Raw genomic sequence first — 15,464 nt, forward strand, 5'->3', positions numbered from 1 at the left:
AATTTGCATGCAGACGACAACACAGTTTACACAGAAATAAATACGATGTTAGCATTGAGTCAACAAATATGTTTGTACTATCAAATATTTCGTTGCTGCTGCTTCGATAGTAAATAACAATTTCCTATCACGCTATTCAATTATAGAATTTGTGCTCTTATTTTTTTTCAAGATTTCGATAAGCAATTCCACCAACTTAATAAAAATCTAATTACCTTACCACTCACCTAAGATGTTTAACCAGTATCCGCGTCTGTCACTGACAAGAGTTTTTTTTTTAAATCAAAATTATTCTTTTCACATTGTCTGGACTTCTGTGCTCACAGTTGTAAGAAAACTAGTCTTGATCAGGAGATGAAACGATACCAGAAGAAGCTTTTAATAATGGAAATAACATTGGAAAGAATTATTAATACTAGTGGAATATAATGTAATACAACGGAAAACACTATTCATTGAATACTAGGTTGATGATACTGGGGTGTAAAACATTGACATATTAGTCCTCTCTCTCTCTTTCTCTCTCGCTCTCTCTCTCTCTCTCCCTCTCTTCCTATAGATTTTCACGTCAAAAATGATGCAAAAATGTCAGGAGTAGAGATGCTTTTTAGGGTTACTCTAAATGGTCACTACTTTAAATTACTACTCTAAATGGTAATTGTTCCATACCGTCATCTCATCCGATGTCACTTTAAGCACTGCCCAAGGCTATTAGATAAACGTGTGCAACACTATGCATATATACGTAAAGGATCAGTATGTTAGTAAATGTTCATTTCTTCATAATATCTTGTTCAATAGCTTATTACTACAGGGAATTCCATTGCGTACGCCTCTATAGAAACTGCATTTAGTAAGAAATCTATTTTAACATCGTACAATATTTCCTTCACTCACATTTGGAACACGGAATTATGTTCTGGGATGGTTTATGGGCCCCACAGACTGTCTTCAAATGTCAGAAAAAAGATTTAAGAGTACTGAAAGGACTCTCTTGAATTACGTCCGACAAGGAAGTATTTAATAAAACATAAATTATGACAATGCCTTCTTTCTATGATCTTTTGGTGCATTATGTATATTAAAAAAATGGTTAGATGACATTCACTACCAAAGTGATGTACATCCCTAAAATATTAGGCATAAAGACGATTTTAATACATTAGGAAGTCAGGTGAACCACTATATGAAAAAAAATATCAGTTACTGGTATGGCAATGAAATTATTTATCACAGCAAATTTTGCGCTCAATGTTTTACAACAATTACGAAATTTCTGTAAATATTTTTCGTAATATATTAAGTATATAGCATTTAGGATGTTAAGACATTTGTTAAATGCACAATATTAGTATGTAAATAAAATATTTGTATACAACTGGATAAATTTGTAAATGATGTACACGTATCTGTGTATGTATGTATCTATGTATCTATAATCTTTGATAATGTATATTCAGCAAACGACATTAATGAAAATGTTACTTTGCAACCCTGACTTTATGTGCATTGAAGGTCGTACAAGCAAACTCGAAGACGATCGATAGTGTTTATTTTATTAAAATCAGATTGTATGTTTGATTGAAAGTATAATGTTATTTTTTGAATGTTCCTGCAAGTCATTTCATCAACACTGGCTGTATTGAATGCAGAAGTATCAAACACAGTTGGTAAATTCATATTAAACGTGAATTCATAATGGATGATGAGACGTCTGTTACGTTGGAATTGATATGTAAAGAAGAAATCGAACATGAATTCCCTCGAGAAGATCCACTCGAAGGGAAAGAGTGGACATACGAACTGATGACTGACAACAAAGAATTAATATTATCTACAACGGAATTAGATCAGACAATTGAGGAGGATGTAGCTATGTATTCTTCGGATGTGAAATTAAACATTGATATAGTTAATTCAGTATCTGTAGTGGAAGAAGTACCTACATTTGAAAGTAATATAGAAACGCTAGGAAAAAGAGTGGATGAAGAGACTTCCACGCTGTACTCTTATGGCAACAAAGAATTAGATCAGACAATTGAGGAGGATGTAGCTATGTATTCTTCAGATATGAAATTAAACATTGATATAGTTAATTCAGAATCTGTAGTGGAAGAAGTACCTACATTTGAAAGTAATATAGAAACGCTAGGAAAAAGAGTGGTTGAAGGGACTTCCACGCCGTACTCTTATGGCAACAAAGAATTGACAACAAAAAGTTTAGATTCAGATGGGCCACAAAGGTAATGTTAAATTTTCTATATGGTAATTGGTTCAGATTTATAATACAGTTGCATCTTTTCAGATTTTTTTTTGCCCTATGTTTAGCAGATGAGGTCCAGCTCTTTTCTCTAAAAACTGTTACAATTTTGGCAATTTATGTTAACATTCGGTCAGTTTAGGGTAGGGTTGGTTAGTTTAAGTTAGGCTAGACTTGTTTAGGTTACGTCACGTTAGTTTAGTTTATGTTATATTAGTGTAGGAGTCCCGCATAATTTTCCAAAAAATGATAGAATTTCGCTTATTTCTACTTATATTACGTGAGTTTAGGTTAGTTCAGGTTAGCTTAAGTTAGTTAATGTTAGGTTAGATTAGATTTGGTTACGTTATGTTACGTCTAAGTACTTGTATCACTCATTTCTCCTGTAAATTTTGTGTTTTTTACGTGCTTTTGGATCCGTTGTACTAAACATACCTCTTTTTTATATAAAAAGCAAAATTTCGCGACAAATAGGCATGGGAGATAGGATATTGAATAGCTGTACAAATTAGGACAAGTATTCGGAGGTTATATTTAGCAGAAATGGTTCAGTAACACATAAAAACATAGATTTTAAAGGAGAAATAGATGATACATATACTTAGACCTAACATAATGTAACCAAATCTAAAATAAACTAACCTGAGATAACCTAATATAAGCTAATATCTATCATTTTTTGGAAAAATATGCTAGACTTATATACTAATATAATCTAGCATAAACTCACCTAACCTATTCGAACCCAAACTAACCTGACTTGATCTAAACTAACTTAATATGAATAGAAATTATCGAAACAGTAATAGTTTTCAGAAACAATTGCTAGGCTCTTTGCCTAAACATTATCCGTGATCGGTAACACTCATACAAGTATTATTGTAAAGTAATGATTACGTTATTATTTATTATACATTTTTCACAAATTCTTCTCCGTGTGTACAATTTGAGTGCTCTAAAATATTGTCTCAGGTATATACAACCTTCAGTAGAAGAAGAGGTAGCATGACTGAAGCGGGTGCGAAAAGTTTCGAAGTGGAAACGCGAAATGTGTGATACACGCACACAAAGATAGATGGTTTGATTTTACCCACGGTTTAGCTCGAATGCACCTTGCCACACTTTTCTGGAGGGCATCCAAATTATTAGCAAAACACAAGATAAAAGTTAATTGTAACCACATGGGTGCACGTTTATTGAAAGGATCATGTCATATATTTATTGTGTATTTACCTCTTTTTCAAGAAATCACCTTTTAATATTTTCCACAATCATATTTGTGGTGTTGACTTTCCTTCCTATATATATGTTGGCTTTAGGGGGCATTAGTGGACGTACTCGATAAGAACTATTGTGCAAAAGACACTAACCAACTTGTACTTAGTGGCCACTATAAATGTATGAATGGTATCTGAGTTAGAGCAGGAGCCCATGCTCACCGTAGACGCGTATACATGTAAACGTGGATAGCGCTAAACACATTATACGGCATAAAATCACTTTACTTGCATTTTTTATTATGTATTAATACACTAATGAAGGCGTTATGTAGGTAGCACATTGATATATTTTCATTGCTTGATGATTTGTGTTCGAAAGTAACATAACACATTAGTAACGTAAATTTCTCAATTGTAAGGGATTCCTTAACTCTTGGTCATTTCTGTAGTTCATTAGTTAACATTGACTCCTGATACTCCGTTCACTTATACTGCGTAATAGCTACATTGCGAGTGAATCCATGCATAAGACACACATTAGTCTATCTACAGTATCTGTAGATAGTTACAGTAATTTTACAGTAAATCTGCTTCCGTGAATATATCCGTGTTAGTTGGTCTGGTATACAGATTCACAGCGTAGAGTTTCTGTACTTCAAAGTAGTTTTATCGAAGACACCATAATTTGGAAGAAATCGAGGGCTACATATAACTTTTTTAGTAAATCTGAAGTGAGGAGAAAGAAGCTTAAAAGGTATATTTATATATAATCTAACAAATCCATCAGGTTAGAGAGATAAAACTCAGTCGGCGAATTTATTTCTAAAAGCAAGTTGAATAACAGATATGAGTTATAATATGGAGAAGCGTAATACAGATGTGAGAGACTCTTAGGGTTGGGAAAGAAAGAGATGTGAATATAACCGAAAACAGCCGTTATTAGTCTCGAATCCATAATCGTCACTATTACTGAGCTGATTGGTGCTAGATTCAATAACATTTAACCCTATGAAAGTCGAGAACACTTCTCAAAGTGGTTACGGGTTGATTACTGACATAATAATAACGGAACAATCACCGAAACACTTTTCTTCTGTAAAATTGACAGTGACAACGATAATCCGCAAAATTTGGAAACTCCCTTCGAATAGAGGAAAGTAAGAAATAGTTTGAAGCTCATGCCTAGGTCCTTACTTACATTCTTTTATATTCTAGTAAATATTACCTCATTTTACATGTCTTACAAGAATGATTTGATTTCAAATTGTGCTTTGTATGGTTAGAAGCAGAATATCCACCATTAATAGGTCCAAATTCAAAACATATTGCAAGTAGAATAATTGGGAATTTTTTCTCGATTCATGACTAGTGCATTTTTACATTTTTCCGAAATTCTAGAAAGCATTAACTCATAATTTATTTCGTTAATCATAGGCGATAGCATGATTCGCAATTAACAATTTCCCTTTAATTTCTCAGAGCGGCGTAAGTAAGAGTTAGAAATTTAGAATAGGGTAAAATGGATGAAATTGATAGTTATTCGTTGCTAGTATCTAAGGTCATTCTTACGTTTTTTTTTTTTTTTTTTTTTTTTGGATTGTATACAATAATGACAAATACTGCCTTTCATTCAGCTAGAAAAGAGAGAGCTACTATTACCTATTCCAATTTCGATAATGTTCAAAGAGAACGATTGGGAACTTTATCCTAACGTGTTTCGGACTTTTAACTTTTAATTGCAAAGTATTCTGCTTCCAGCTGCGGAATGCAAAAATTAAGATCTCATCCTTTTTCTCTTTTTTTAAATGTAAGAATTTCTCTAGCTAGAAGTCACGAAGAAAGTTCCATTCGTTCTATTTCCAAGACGATCCAAGTTTGAACCTCTTGTTTGTGCCGCTGTCATAACTATAGTAGAAATATGTATTTGATATAACTATAGTAGAAATATGTATTTGACATCATGCTATCCCTTGTAGCAGTGCAGTTAATCGTGAATAGTTTTTGCTGTATGCAGGATGTAGGAAGTGTTTTACTGACCAGCAATGAAAATAAATACCGATCGTTGTGTTTAAACTTGTTTATTTATTTACATATCTGAACGTCTCCTTTTCTGCTTCTAATTGCAGATGGCATAATTAGATATCGTGTCATTTTCTCTGGGCGAGTTAAGTAAATTTAGATCTGATTTTGTGAATCTAGAGGAACGTAAGCCTCTCCTCTAAGTGCAAACTGAAAATTTCCTGTTTTATTTGAAATATGTTTCTAACTTGGATTGTGTTTATGAAATTATTTTGCTCATAACTGAAGAGGGTATAATGTGAGATCAGTTCATTGATTTCAGATGAGTCAATTAAGTCATCAGTTAATTTCTGACTAGATTTTAGGTGGACGTGGGAATGGCTCTAAATACAAACCAAATTTTATTTTCATTCCTTATATTTGAAAGTTTGTTGAAATTATTGCGTATTATTTGCCCCATTGTTACTTTTATCTGTGAATGAAGTTTCAGCATTACCATACTTTTATTATACGAGTGAAATAAATATTCCTGTGAACATTTAAAAACTAATGAATCGCTCTGCATTTTGTTGAAATGTTTCTTTTGTGCTCTGTTAAAAAAAAAGATTGTAAAATCAAGGATTTTTATTTCATTTCTGATTTTAAAATTATCAAAATGTTCAGTTTTTTTTAAGCATGTACGACTGTTGTTTTGTTTCATTTCCTATCATGTAACAGTGTATTGTAATGCTATTATTTTTGAGTTTTCTGCTGCTCTTGTAGTGAGCTAATCTGACCTGATACCGTTCCGTAGCGACCGTGCCTAGCTGACTTAGAAATAAAGCATCGGTAACATCACTATTGTAAGATTTTGCATAGTGTTTGTTTCTGCCGTCGTTACAGGAGTGCGATATTCAGTGTTTGAATATATTAATGAGCTATATAATGTCATCAGTAGAAACACTACATATTTTATTTTTTAACGAATGAAACTATATATATATATATATATATATATGGGTGATTCCACGAAAAAGGGAAATTTTCTGTCACGGGCATTTCTAGGTATGCCATGTATAACAGCTTGCAAATATAACACGAAACATACGTAAAAAATTAATTATTACCCAATTTCTCAACTCTGTGGGCTGTCACAGACTACAGTTGACTGACTTTAATCAATAAATTACAACTGAAGTTGCAAATCAAACATCTTTTAATGGTAATTAAATAGAAGAGAACACTTCAATATTTCGGTTTTGTGGAAAGTAAACCTTTATAACGATTATTTTCGAAAGCTTGACTATGCTTCGTTTCCGTCACCTCTATTTCGTCTCAACTCCATGGCAATAGAGAGAATTATCATTGCTCTCAACAGTTAGCATGGTCGTCCACATTGGCAACACCCACAAGAATACAAGGCAGGCATATTTGACTGAAGGACAGAAAAAGTTGTGTGCATGGGTTAAAAGCTATAGGAAAAATATTTTTGTGTGTGGAAAGCAAGTGCGTATATTAATTGATACTCAACACCATGGTATTTATTAGTGAATGTATTTGTGTGGCATATACCTTCTTTCCGTTGAGGAACCTACGCCTTAACGTAGAAAACTCGTACACAATTAGTCACATGTACTGGATAAAAAGTGGGCCGGTAAAGATAAATTATATTCGATTTTCTCAACTCCATGTCCATCTGAAAACTAAGGAATCCATGGTGTTGGGACAAGTTCACGGTGTTGATAATCCTATAGTGTTGGTTATGCTCATGCTCTTCCAAATATTTGTTCTTTCAATATGTTGATAGAAATGAAGCTCGTTTGTGGTCTAGTGACTAGTACGCTCCCCGTTCGTGCGTTTTTCTGGGTTTGTTTCCCGGTGGATGCTCAAAAATTAATGGTGTTTACTTCGTACAGTGAGGCAATTGGAAAACTCATTTGAGTAGAGATGTACTGAAACCTGATCGCGCAGACCATCACAACGGCCGTAGGAGCCGACACACTGACCACGTGTCATTCTCACTCAAAGGCCGGCTGGTGGGTCGTAGCCCATTTAAGGAGTGTTTCGCGGAAGTTTAGATTTGGGGCTGTCAGGTAGCCGGAGGTAAAACTTAAGTCAAGATGGGTAGTATCTCTTTCTAACCTATTGACGTCTCAATCTTTTGATCAGCTAATTGTTTTCTTTTCAGGGATTGTCGAAGAGTGTGAAGGCAATGTACGGACAGTCAATTGTATGACGCGGATCGGGAGGAATTTCTCCTGACCTACTAAACTTGACGTTTAAAAAGCGTTTGTAGTTGGCATTCTGTGTAGACTAGAACAGCCCTTTTCTGTTTCCTCAAGATATTTTCTTCATTTTACTGTAAAATGAGGGCTACTTAACAAAGAACATCGAATTATCCAAAGAAAACAGAAATGATGAGTGCCTTACACTGTCATTTAGTGTGCATTATACAGGGCGTTTCAAAACAATACCGACAACGTTTGGGAGGTGATTCCTAACACCAAGATAAGATAAAAAGTATAGACCAATCTGGGTGCACAACTGCTTCCTTTCGCAGTTACAGACTGCCGAAAAGCTGAAAAACATGAACTTTAAAGGTTCATAGCATAAAACTATGGAACCTACCGTAGTCGGGTCAGACTTCACTTAGGAACTAGCGTGTGTGCTATCCAAATATCCATGTTTCGGAATCTTGCGGTATTTCCACAACAACTTTTATAGAAGTAGTTGGTGAGTACTTCAGATTATACGCCCGTAGCCAAACCCCCTTTATAAAAATTGCTTTGTAAGTACCTCAGGATTCTGAAACATATTTTGGATAGTCCACATATTAGTTCCTAAGTGAAGTCGTGACCCAACTACGGCAGGTCTCATAGTTTTGGAGCTATAGACCATAAAAGTTCATCTCTTTCATGTTTTCGGCATTCTAAAACTTCCAGAGGAAGCATTTGTGCACCCAGATTGTCTATACTTTTCGTCGTATATTGGTGTCAGGAATCAGCTCCCAAACGATGTGTGTATTGTTTGAAACACCTTGTATATATACCAAATATAGAAATAGACTTACCAAATGTTAAAAAAATTATTGCACTTTCGACGGGTTGACTTGATCACACACAGAAGACAGACGGTTTACATAAGCTCAGAAAACAAATGAAGTAGACAATAGATAGGTTTAGTGACTACTTCGTTTGTTTTGTAAGCTTATGTGAAACGTCTGTCCTCTCCATATGATAGTCAACATATTGAATACGCAGTAATTTTTCAATATTCGATAAGTGTATGTGTATTTCTTTTTTTCTTATTTATGTCACATATTCATTATATATATATATATATATATATATATATATATATATATATATATATATAATATGTGGGTGTGTGTGTACTCAATTTTGGAACCTTCATTAGATATATTTTCATATGTTTGCAGTATTTTTGTATAACAAATTACGTGTCATCTAGTTTGTTAGAATTTTTTTCAACATAAGGAGAATAATTCTAACTTACAAAAATTGTTGGAAAATTATTTCAATTTTTATGTAAATTATAATTTTAATAACTTATAAACCAATACTTATCACGTTTGTCAACTCCACAGCAATTTTCAACTCCGTGTTAACTAATCTCAACTCCGTTACCTATGGTCTCAACTTCGTCGGCGCTGAAAAGTTTATTATTTTTTATTTACTACACCAATAACGATTCAGCTCTGCTGAACACCGAATTAACATGTACTTACTAGTAGTAAGTGCATCTGATATTTTTTTTCGAAATAGGCGACCATCAACGGTACAAAAAAAATTCCAAGTGAAAATTTCCCTTTTTCGTGGAATCACCCATATATATATTAAAACATTTGAAAAACATGATTAAATGTTTGATATGGCTAGTATAGTGTAGTTGAAATAGGAGGTTAATTATCTTTATAAAACTCCACCAAAAGGGATTTATTGGATTAAATCCATAAATGAAATCACCGTCACCATAAATTAGAAAAGAAAAAAAGAAACTTATTGCGCACAATAAGTAGATGCGTGTGATATTGAGATCACAGAGGTGATCCTGAATGACACGGAGTTCATATTCTCGTTATAAGGGTAACTGTTTTGTGTCCATTTCTGTACAAAGACTAACAGAGTTCATAGAAGCTTAGTTATATCTCACTGTAGTCCAAAGTTGTATGCACGGCACGAACAGCAGACTAGGTTCGTCAGTTTCTTGCTGAGTGAATATTGCCCAATGAGAAGCACTGAATGCGATCCGCAGAATGAGCTTCGCTGAACAAGATTCGCTGATTGAGATGATATAGTCGAATTGTCTAGGGTTTTTATAGTTCTTTTTGACGCACATCAACACTTTTAATTTCAATTTCTTTCTTCTTGCACGGAATTGATAGCCATGAGAAGAAGATTGTTTGAGGAAGTTTTATTTTCACCAAGACCCTCCGTGTTCCGATCATATATGTTTTCACTTTCACCTTATCGATTAGCTAAAATGTGTTTCTCAATTTTGTTTTAGAAAAAAGTTGATCAATTTCACTCTTATTTACAGTTGTTTTCGTACTTAGAAGTATTCCTGTTGTTTTGTCTGGAGGATTAGGTGAAAACTTGAATTTTTGATTACAATTAAGGAATGTCTTAAATCGTCATCCGTTCTCATGAACGAGTAACATGGATACTTTTATATCAGAATAAAGCACTAACACGCAAAGAAAGAACAGTACGAGATGCTGTTACTGTGGGGTGTAATATTGTTACACAAAAGAAAGGGATCCACAGTGCAGAAATCGTGGAGCCGGATTGGAGGGCAGAGGTGCGGTAAATTGGAATGACTTGGAGTAGTGCTGGCTGCATACCTTCCTGGAGTGCGCATCAAACTGGAACGACTGAGAGTACTGCTGGCTGCATCTCTCCTTGGAGTCTGCATTAAACTGGAACGGCTGGGAGTACTGCTGGCTGCATCTTTGGTGTCTGCATCAAACTGGAACGGCTGGGAATACTGCTGGCTGCAGCTCTGTCTGGAGTCAACTTTGGCTTACAGTAGCCCTTTTTCGGAAATGACTATCTGTGACCATACGAAGAAAGGATCCAGGAAACATGACGTGGATGAAAAGGAACTCAAAATACGTAGATCATGGAATGAAAGCACGCTTGTGCATGGGTATATCTGTTAGATTGTAGGGATTTTATAGTCTTTTTTCACACATTATAACTTCCATTTTCTATTGCTTTTCCGTGATTACCGAATTAAAGGCCATGAAAGGAAGGTTATTTAAGAAACTGTTTTATTTTCACCAAGGCCTTCCGTGTTCCAATAATATATGTTTTCAGTTTCTCCTTATTTTTAGGTTAGATGTGTTTCTGAATTTTAGTTTAGGATGAATGTTGATCAGTTTCACTCTCATTTATTATTGTTTTCGTACTTAAAAGTATTCCTGTTTTTTTTTTTCTTTTCCGGAGGATTAGGTGAGTGAATTTTTATATCACAATTAAGGAATATCTTAATGTTTATCTACAGCTATATAAATTGAGTTACCTACAGCACATTAGGAATATATTCACTAATACAAAATAACTATATAAGGTATCTTCACGACAAAAGTTACTTTTAATAATCTTTAAAATTTTTATACAGGATGTTTGTTTCACCTGTGCAGGTTTACTGTAAAACGGGATGGTCAATATGACTACCAATAGATATCAAGGTAACGTTAGTACTTGTCAAATCTTTGTTAAATTGCACTAATATTTTCCAAGGAAATATGCTCCAAGTGCGTTTGAGAATTGTATCATATAAGGGACGCTCCATTTCTCCATAATTCTTTCAGGGCAACATGATCATTATAAATTGATTTCAGAGTGAAGTTGGTTTCAATTTTCATTGTGGAGAACTAATATTTTCTCAGAAATTACACTTTACGGTAATGCATTTTAGGTTTCGCATGTATCTGAAACTAATGCATGTCGTTTTCCCATCTTTTCCTTCTATTCTTTACATATATTTTTAATTTAAAAAATAGTGCAAAAATATACATTACACACATGAAACTCTTAATACAGTTGGAAGTGAATATAAAAACAAATATTTTTCTGTTCTTTGACTTCAGTTAAAATAATGTCATTATTTTAATGAACTGTTCGCTATTAATTCCCGTTAATATCGTGCTAAAATAAATAGCATAACATATGTGTTAAAGTGGAATTGACGCAAGGAAGTTGTGCTGGCAATCAGCAGCAATATCTTGTAGAAGTTTGTTGTTGTTTTTTTTTCTTTGCTGCAAACATTACTCTGTAATATATTTTGTTCTGTTTTCCATTTGATATATTGCCACCCTAAAAACAAACACTCCTGTAATCACACAAATATGAGGAACGTTGACACTAAATGAAAATGTGGTTACCTGTTTTCGTAGTAAAAGCCCTTATGTGCGGGACATCTTATTATCTCTACAATCCAGGTTTCTCCATAGGCGAGTCGCTATCGCACTTTTCTTCAATATTGTTAGTTCATGGCTGAATGAGTTTTCTCTTTATCTTATCATCAGCATTGCAACTTTCTGTGTTAGGATAAAAGGATTAATACCAAATAGACTTGACATTAACAAGTTGGGAAGTTTACATTCCTGTTTAATTCCACATGCAATATGATAAAGTGCAGTTATTAACTTGTAGTCTAATTCCTGACTACAAGTTCCAGCAGACTGCCTCGTCTGGCGTGTATGAAGCAAACCACAATTTTCTAGGATAAAAATAAAATAAAGAAAAATGAAATTACAATCTGCAGAAAAGTCAAATTCTCCGAGTGAGTAGGCTACAGTCTGCTTTGTAGTAATACTAACATTACCTTTTAGTCTCTCCTTTTAGACCTGTGTCTTTCATTCCAATACTCTACATGTAAAGCCTATAAAGCGAAAATTGTGTTAAATTTCAATTGTGTTTAAAATAAAATGAAAAAAAAAACTTCATTTTGTTAAATATTAATTATAAAAGTGGAAGATTGCTTATGTGAATCTTAGTAATTAGAAGCGGAAAGATAGGTTTCAATAATGGTGCACAATGGTATAATTTCAATTTCTCTACCAAGCAATAATTACATTGAATTTCATGGAATTTTCAAATGTTGTGCTCTATTTATAACTGGTGAAAAAATTCATATGCAGTCAAATGGTTGTTTTTCGGTACCTGTTGAAGAATTAGGTATTAAACTCAAAGTGGAAATGCAATTATGTAGTTTTTCGAATCGGAAAGATATTCTGACCACACTTTACTCAATTATTTATGTTTTGATAAATTTTAATTTACTTATGCTTCATTTGAGGGCTCAAAGAGGAAACAAAATATTGAGTAACGTAAAAGAAACATTTCCTGGTCCAAGCCTTAAAAAGTAACTCATTAGTCCTAGAACCTGCCAAAAGCAAAATACGTAATAATAATGATAATGGAATTTTATTTAATTCAACTAGCAGATCTCCACACGGCTTATACTTGTCATGCTATAATAAATATATGGTATTTCAATTAATCAAGTTTAAGAGGTATGATCTTCTTATGTTGTACATTTGAACATATTCATACAATAACCCAACGAATAAATTATTCGATTTTGATAAGCATGGACCTACGCAAGTTTTGGATCTTGCCATTAATCCATAACATAAATATTTTGTATATTATCTTTAGTTGTAATATCGATCTCGGTTATACTGAGTTTGAGAATATCTCGTTACAGTTGATCTCGCTGTGCTATCTTGCGGAAAGATTTTATTTTGCTGAAGCACGAAATTGTGTATATGTATATAATATTGCCTGAGAGGACTCATATCTGATCCATTGCACCTCCAGCCTTCATGTATTCTTATAAATTCGTTATTATTACGAAAACTTTGACTATTGTGAAGAAATGATCAGTCGTAATATTGTCGTTGCCCTAAGGATGTCTTTCGAAGCATAAGGAGATATCCTACACGTATAGTTGAACATAGTTTGAAAGAATTTGTTCTGTATTCGAATCTTGTCAGTGCCGAAAAAGGGAGAAAACCTGTACATCTATACCTGAATCACGTAACTATAAATTAACTAGCTGTATGGACTATGGAACCAGGAGGTTCAATGCCGCGTTCACAAAAGCTCTCCACTGACTTTTTTCCTTAGCAATCTTTTTTCAGTTTGTATTTTGTATTGCTATTTCTGCGAGATCCAACTTAGTATTGTCCTGATATCTGTGCCCTGTGCCTAGGATTTTCTGATGGTCGTTTTACGGTTGGTCTTTCACTCAAGACTTTGAAAGCGTTCCCACTTTCTTCCATCCTGGCTACATGATCTGCCTACCTGAGCCTCCTAGACTTGATGACCCTGAGAATGTTTGGTAAACTTTATAAATTACGGAGTTCCTCGTTATCAAGTCTCCGCTTTTCTCTTGGGTCCAAATATTCGTCTCAGGAACTTGTTCTCAAGAACTTTGTCTTTTTCTTCTCTCCGAGTAAACTACCATGTTTCGCAACCATAGAGAACAACAGGCATGATTATCGTTTTATATATTTTAAGCTTGAAATTCCTTGACAGAACTCGCGACGATAAGAGACTTTGAATCGAAGAATAACACGAATTTCCTGCTTTTAGTCGACATTTAATTTCTTTCTGAATATGGTTTTCGTCTGTTAATATTGATTCGAGGTATTTGAAAGTATCCATTTTATCAAAAGTATTATTCGATATTTTACCCATTCATAATTTGCCGTATTACGATCCCGACGAACTTCCATGTATTTAGTTTTCTGTGCGTGTACTTCTAAATCCATGTCCCGCAAGGGTTTAATAACACCTCTGCATTTCTTTCTATTGTTCTGTCATTCCCTATTAAATTTACATCATCAGCATTCACGTAACTATATCTTGTTTTAAATATTAAATTTTACACGAACAGTAATTTAGCAGATGGTAAAAGTGGTATTCATACTACTACTACTACTTCTACTACTACTACTACTACTAATAATAATAATAATAATAATAATAATAATAACAGAGAAACGGCGAAGATGAGATTTGTGATTGTGGTGGAAAAAAGAAAATGAAAGGAAATAGTCGAATCATGAAAACGAACTCACATGGTCTTTTCCTACCATAGTTATTTAAATCATGGTAATGACTAGTGTACTGTTGTGCATTGTTAAAGCCACTGATCCTTCAGTTTTATCTTTACTAATTTTAACCGTAAAGAGATATAATTTTCAGACAGTCAGCATACCCTATAAATTCAGAATGATTTTAATAAAATGTTTTTGAGAAATATTTAATGTAAAACCCAACAGCATTTGCTTTTCTATTTTTGACCCATTTGAAGTTCAGAGAACTGAGAATCCCCCGAAGAAACACTTTATTTTTTTGCGGCGCCGTGTGGACTTTGTGGTGGACAAACGCCATGCTTGTGTGTTTTCTCGGGGTTCTCCCGTTTCTTCCCACTTTCTTCATTCCAGAATTTCACTCGTCCCTCATCATCACCGTCTCCTTTAGCCTAACCAGCATAATCGTGGCATAACCAACAATCAAGCAGAAAACTCAAGTGTCATATACGCTGTAGTGTATAAAATTTGAACACTTTCTACGAAAAATATTGTATTAGTTCTTCTCAGATCCTTGATTAATTTTAAATTCAAGCTATAGTGATGACTATGAAGTGTCTTCAATGATATACAGCACACACATTGCACGAAATTCGACTTTTCTTTTTACGAAATCATCGTATAGTTGGGTAAACGTCCCCTGAACGGGACGTGTTATCATCTGCATGATCTTCAAATACACTCTCAATATTTAGTCAGGTTTCTAGCCTCAGCAAGCCATTATCGTACTTCACATCTCTCAACAACTGGTGTTTCATGGTTGAATGAATTTTCTCTTTTTCCTGAAATCAGCATTGCAACCTTCTGTCTTAAGATAAAAAAGTTTAACAGAATAAGGAGATATCACTAATAAATT

The 15,464-nt window shown here is 34.0% G+C and overlaps 1 protein-coding gene across 2 annotated transcripts in view; it reads left to right on the plus strand.

Moving 5' to 3' along the window:
* Window positions 1-1,494: 1,494 nt before the first annotated feature.
* LOC145675867 (uncharacterized) overlaps window positions 1,495-15,464 on the plus strand; it is a 52,590-nt gene continuing 38,620 nt past the window's right edge. For both annotated transcript variants that reach the window (XM_081746638.1, XM_081746636.1), the window contains exon 1: window positions 1,495-2,243. In XM_081746638.1, coding sequence (XP_081602764.1) covers window positions 1,699-2,243 — 545 coding nt within the window. In that variant the 5' untranslated portion in view covers window positions 1,495-1,698. The remainder of the gene's footprint in view (window positions 2,244-15,464) is intronic.

The sequence above is a fragment of the Thermobia domestica genome, chromosome 18 (genome assembly GCF_964235325.1).
Source record: "Thermobia domestica chromosome 18, izTheDome1.hap1.1, whole genome shotgun sequence".
NCBI lineage: Eukaryota > Metazoa > Arthropoda > Insecta > Zygentoma > Lepismatidae > Thermobia > Thermobia domestica.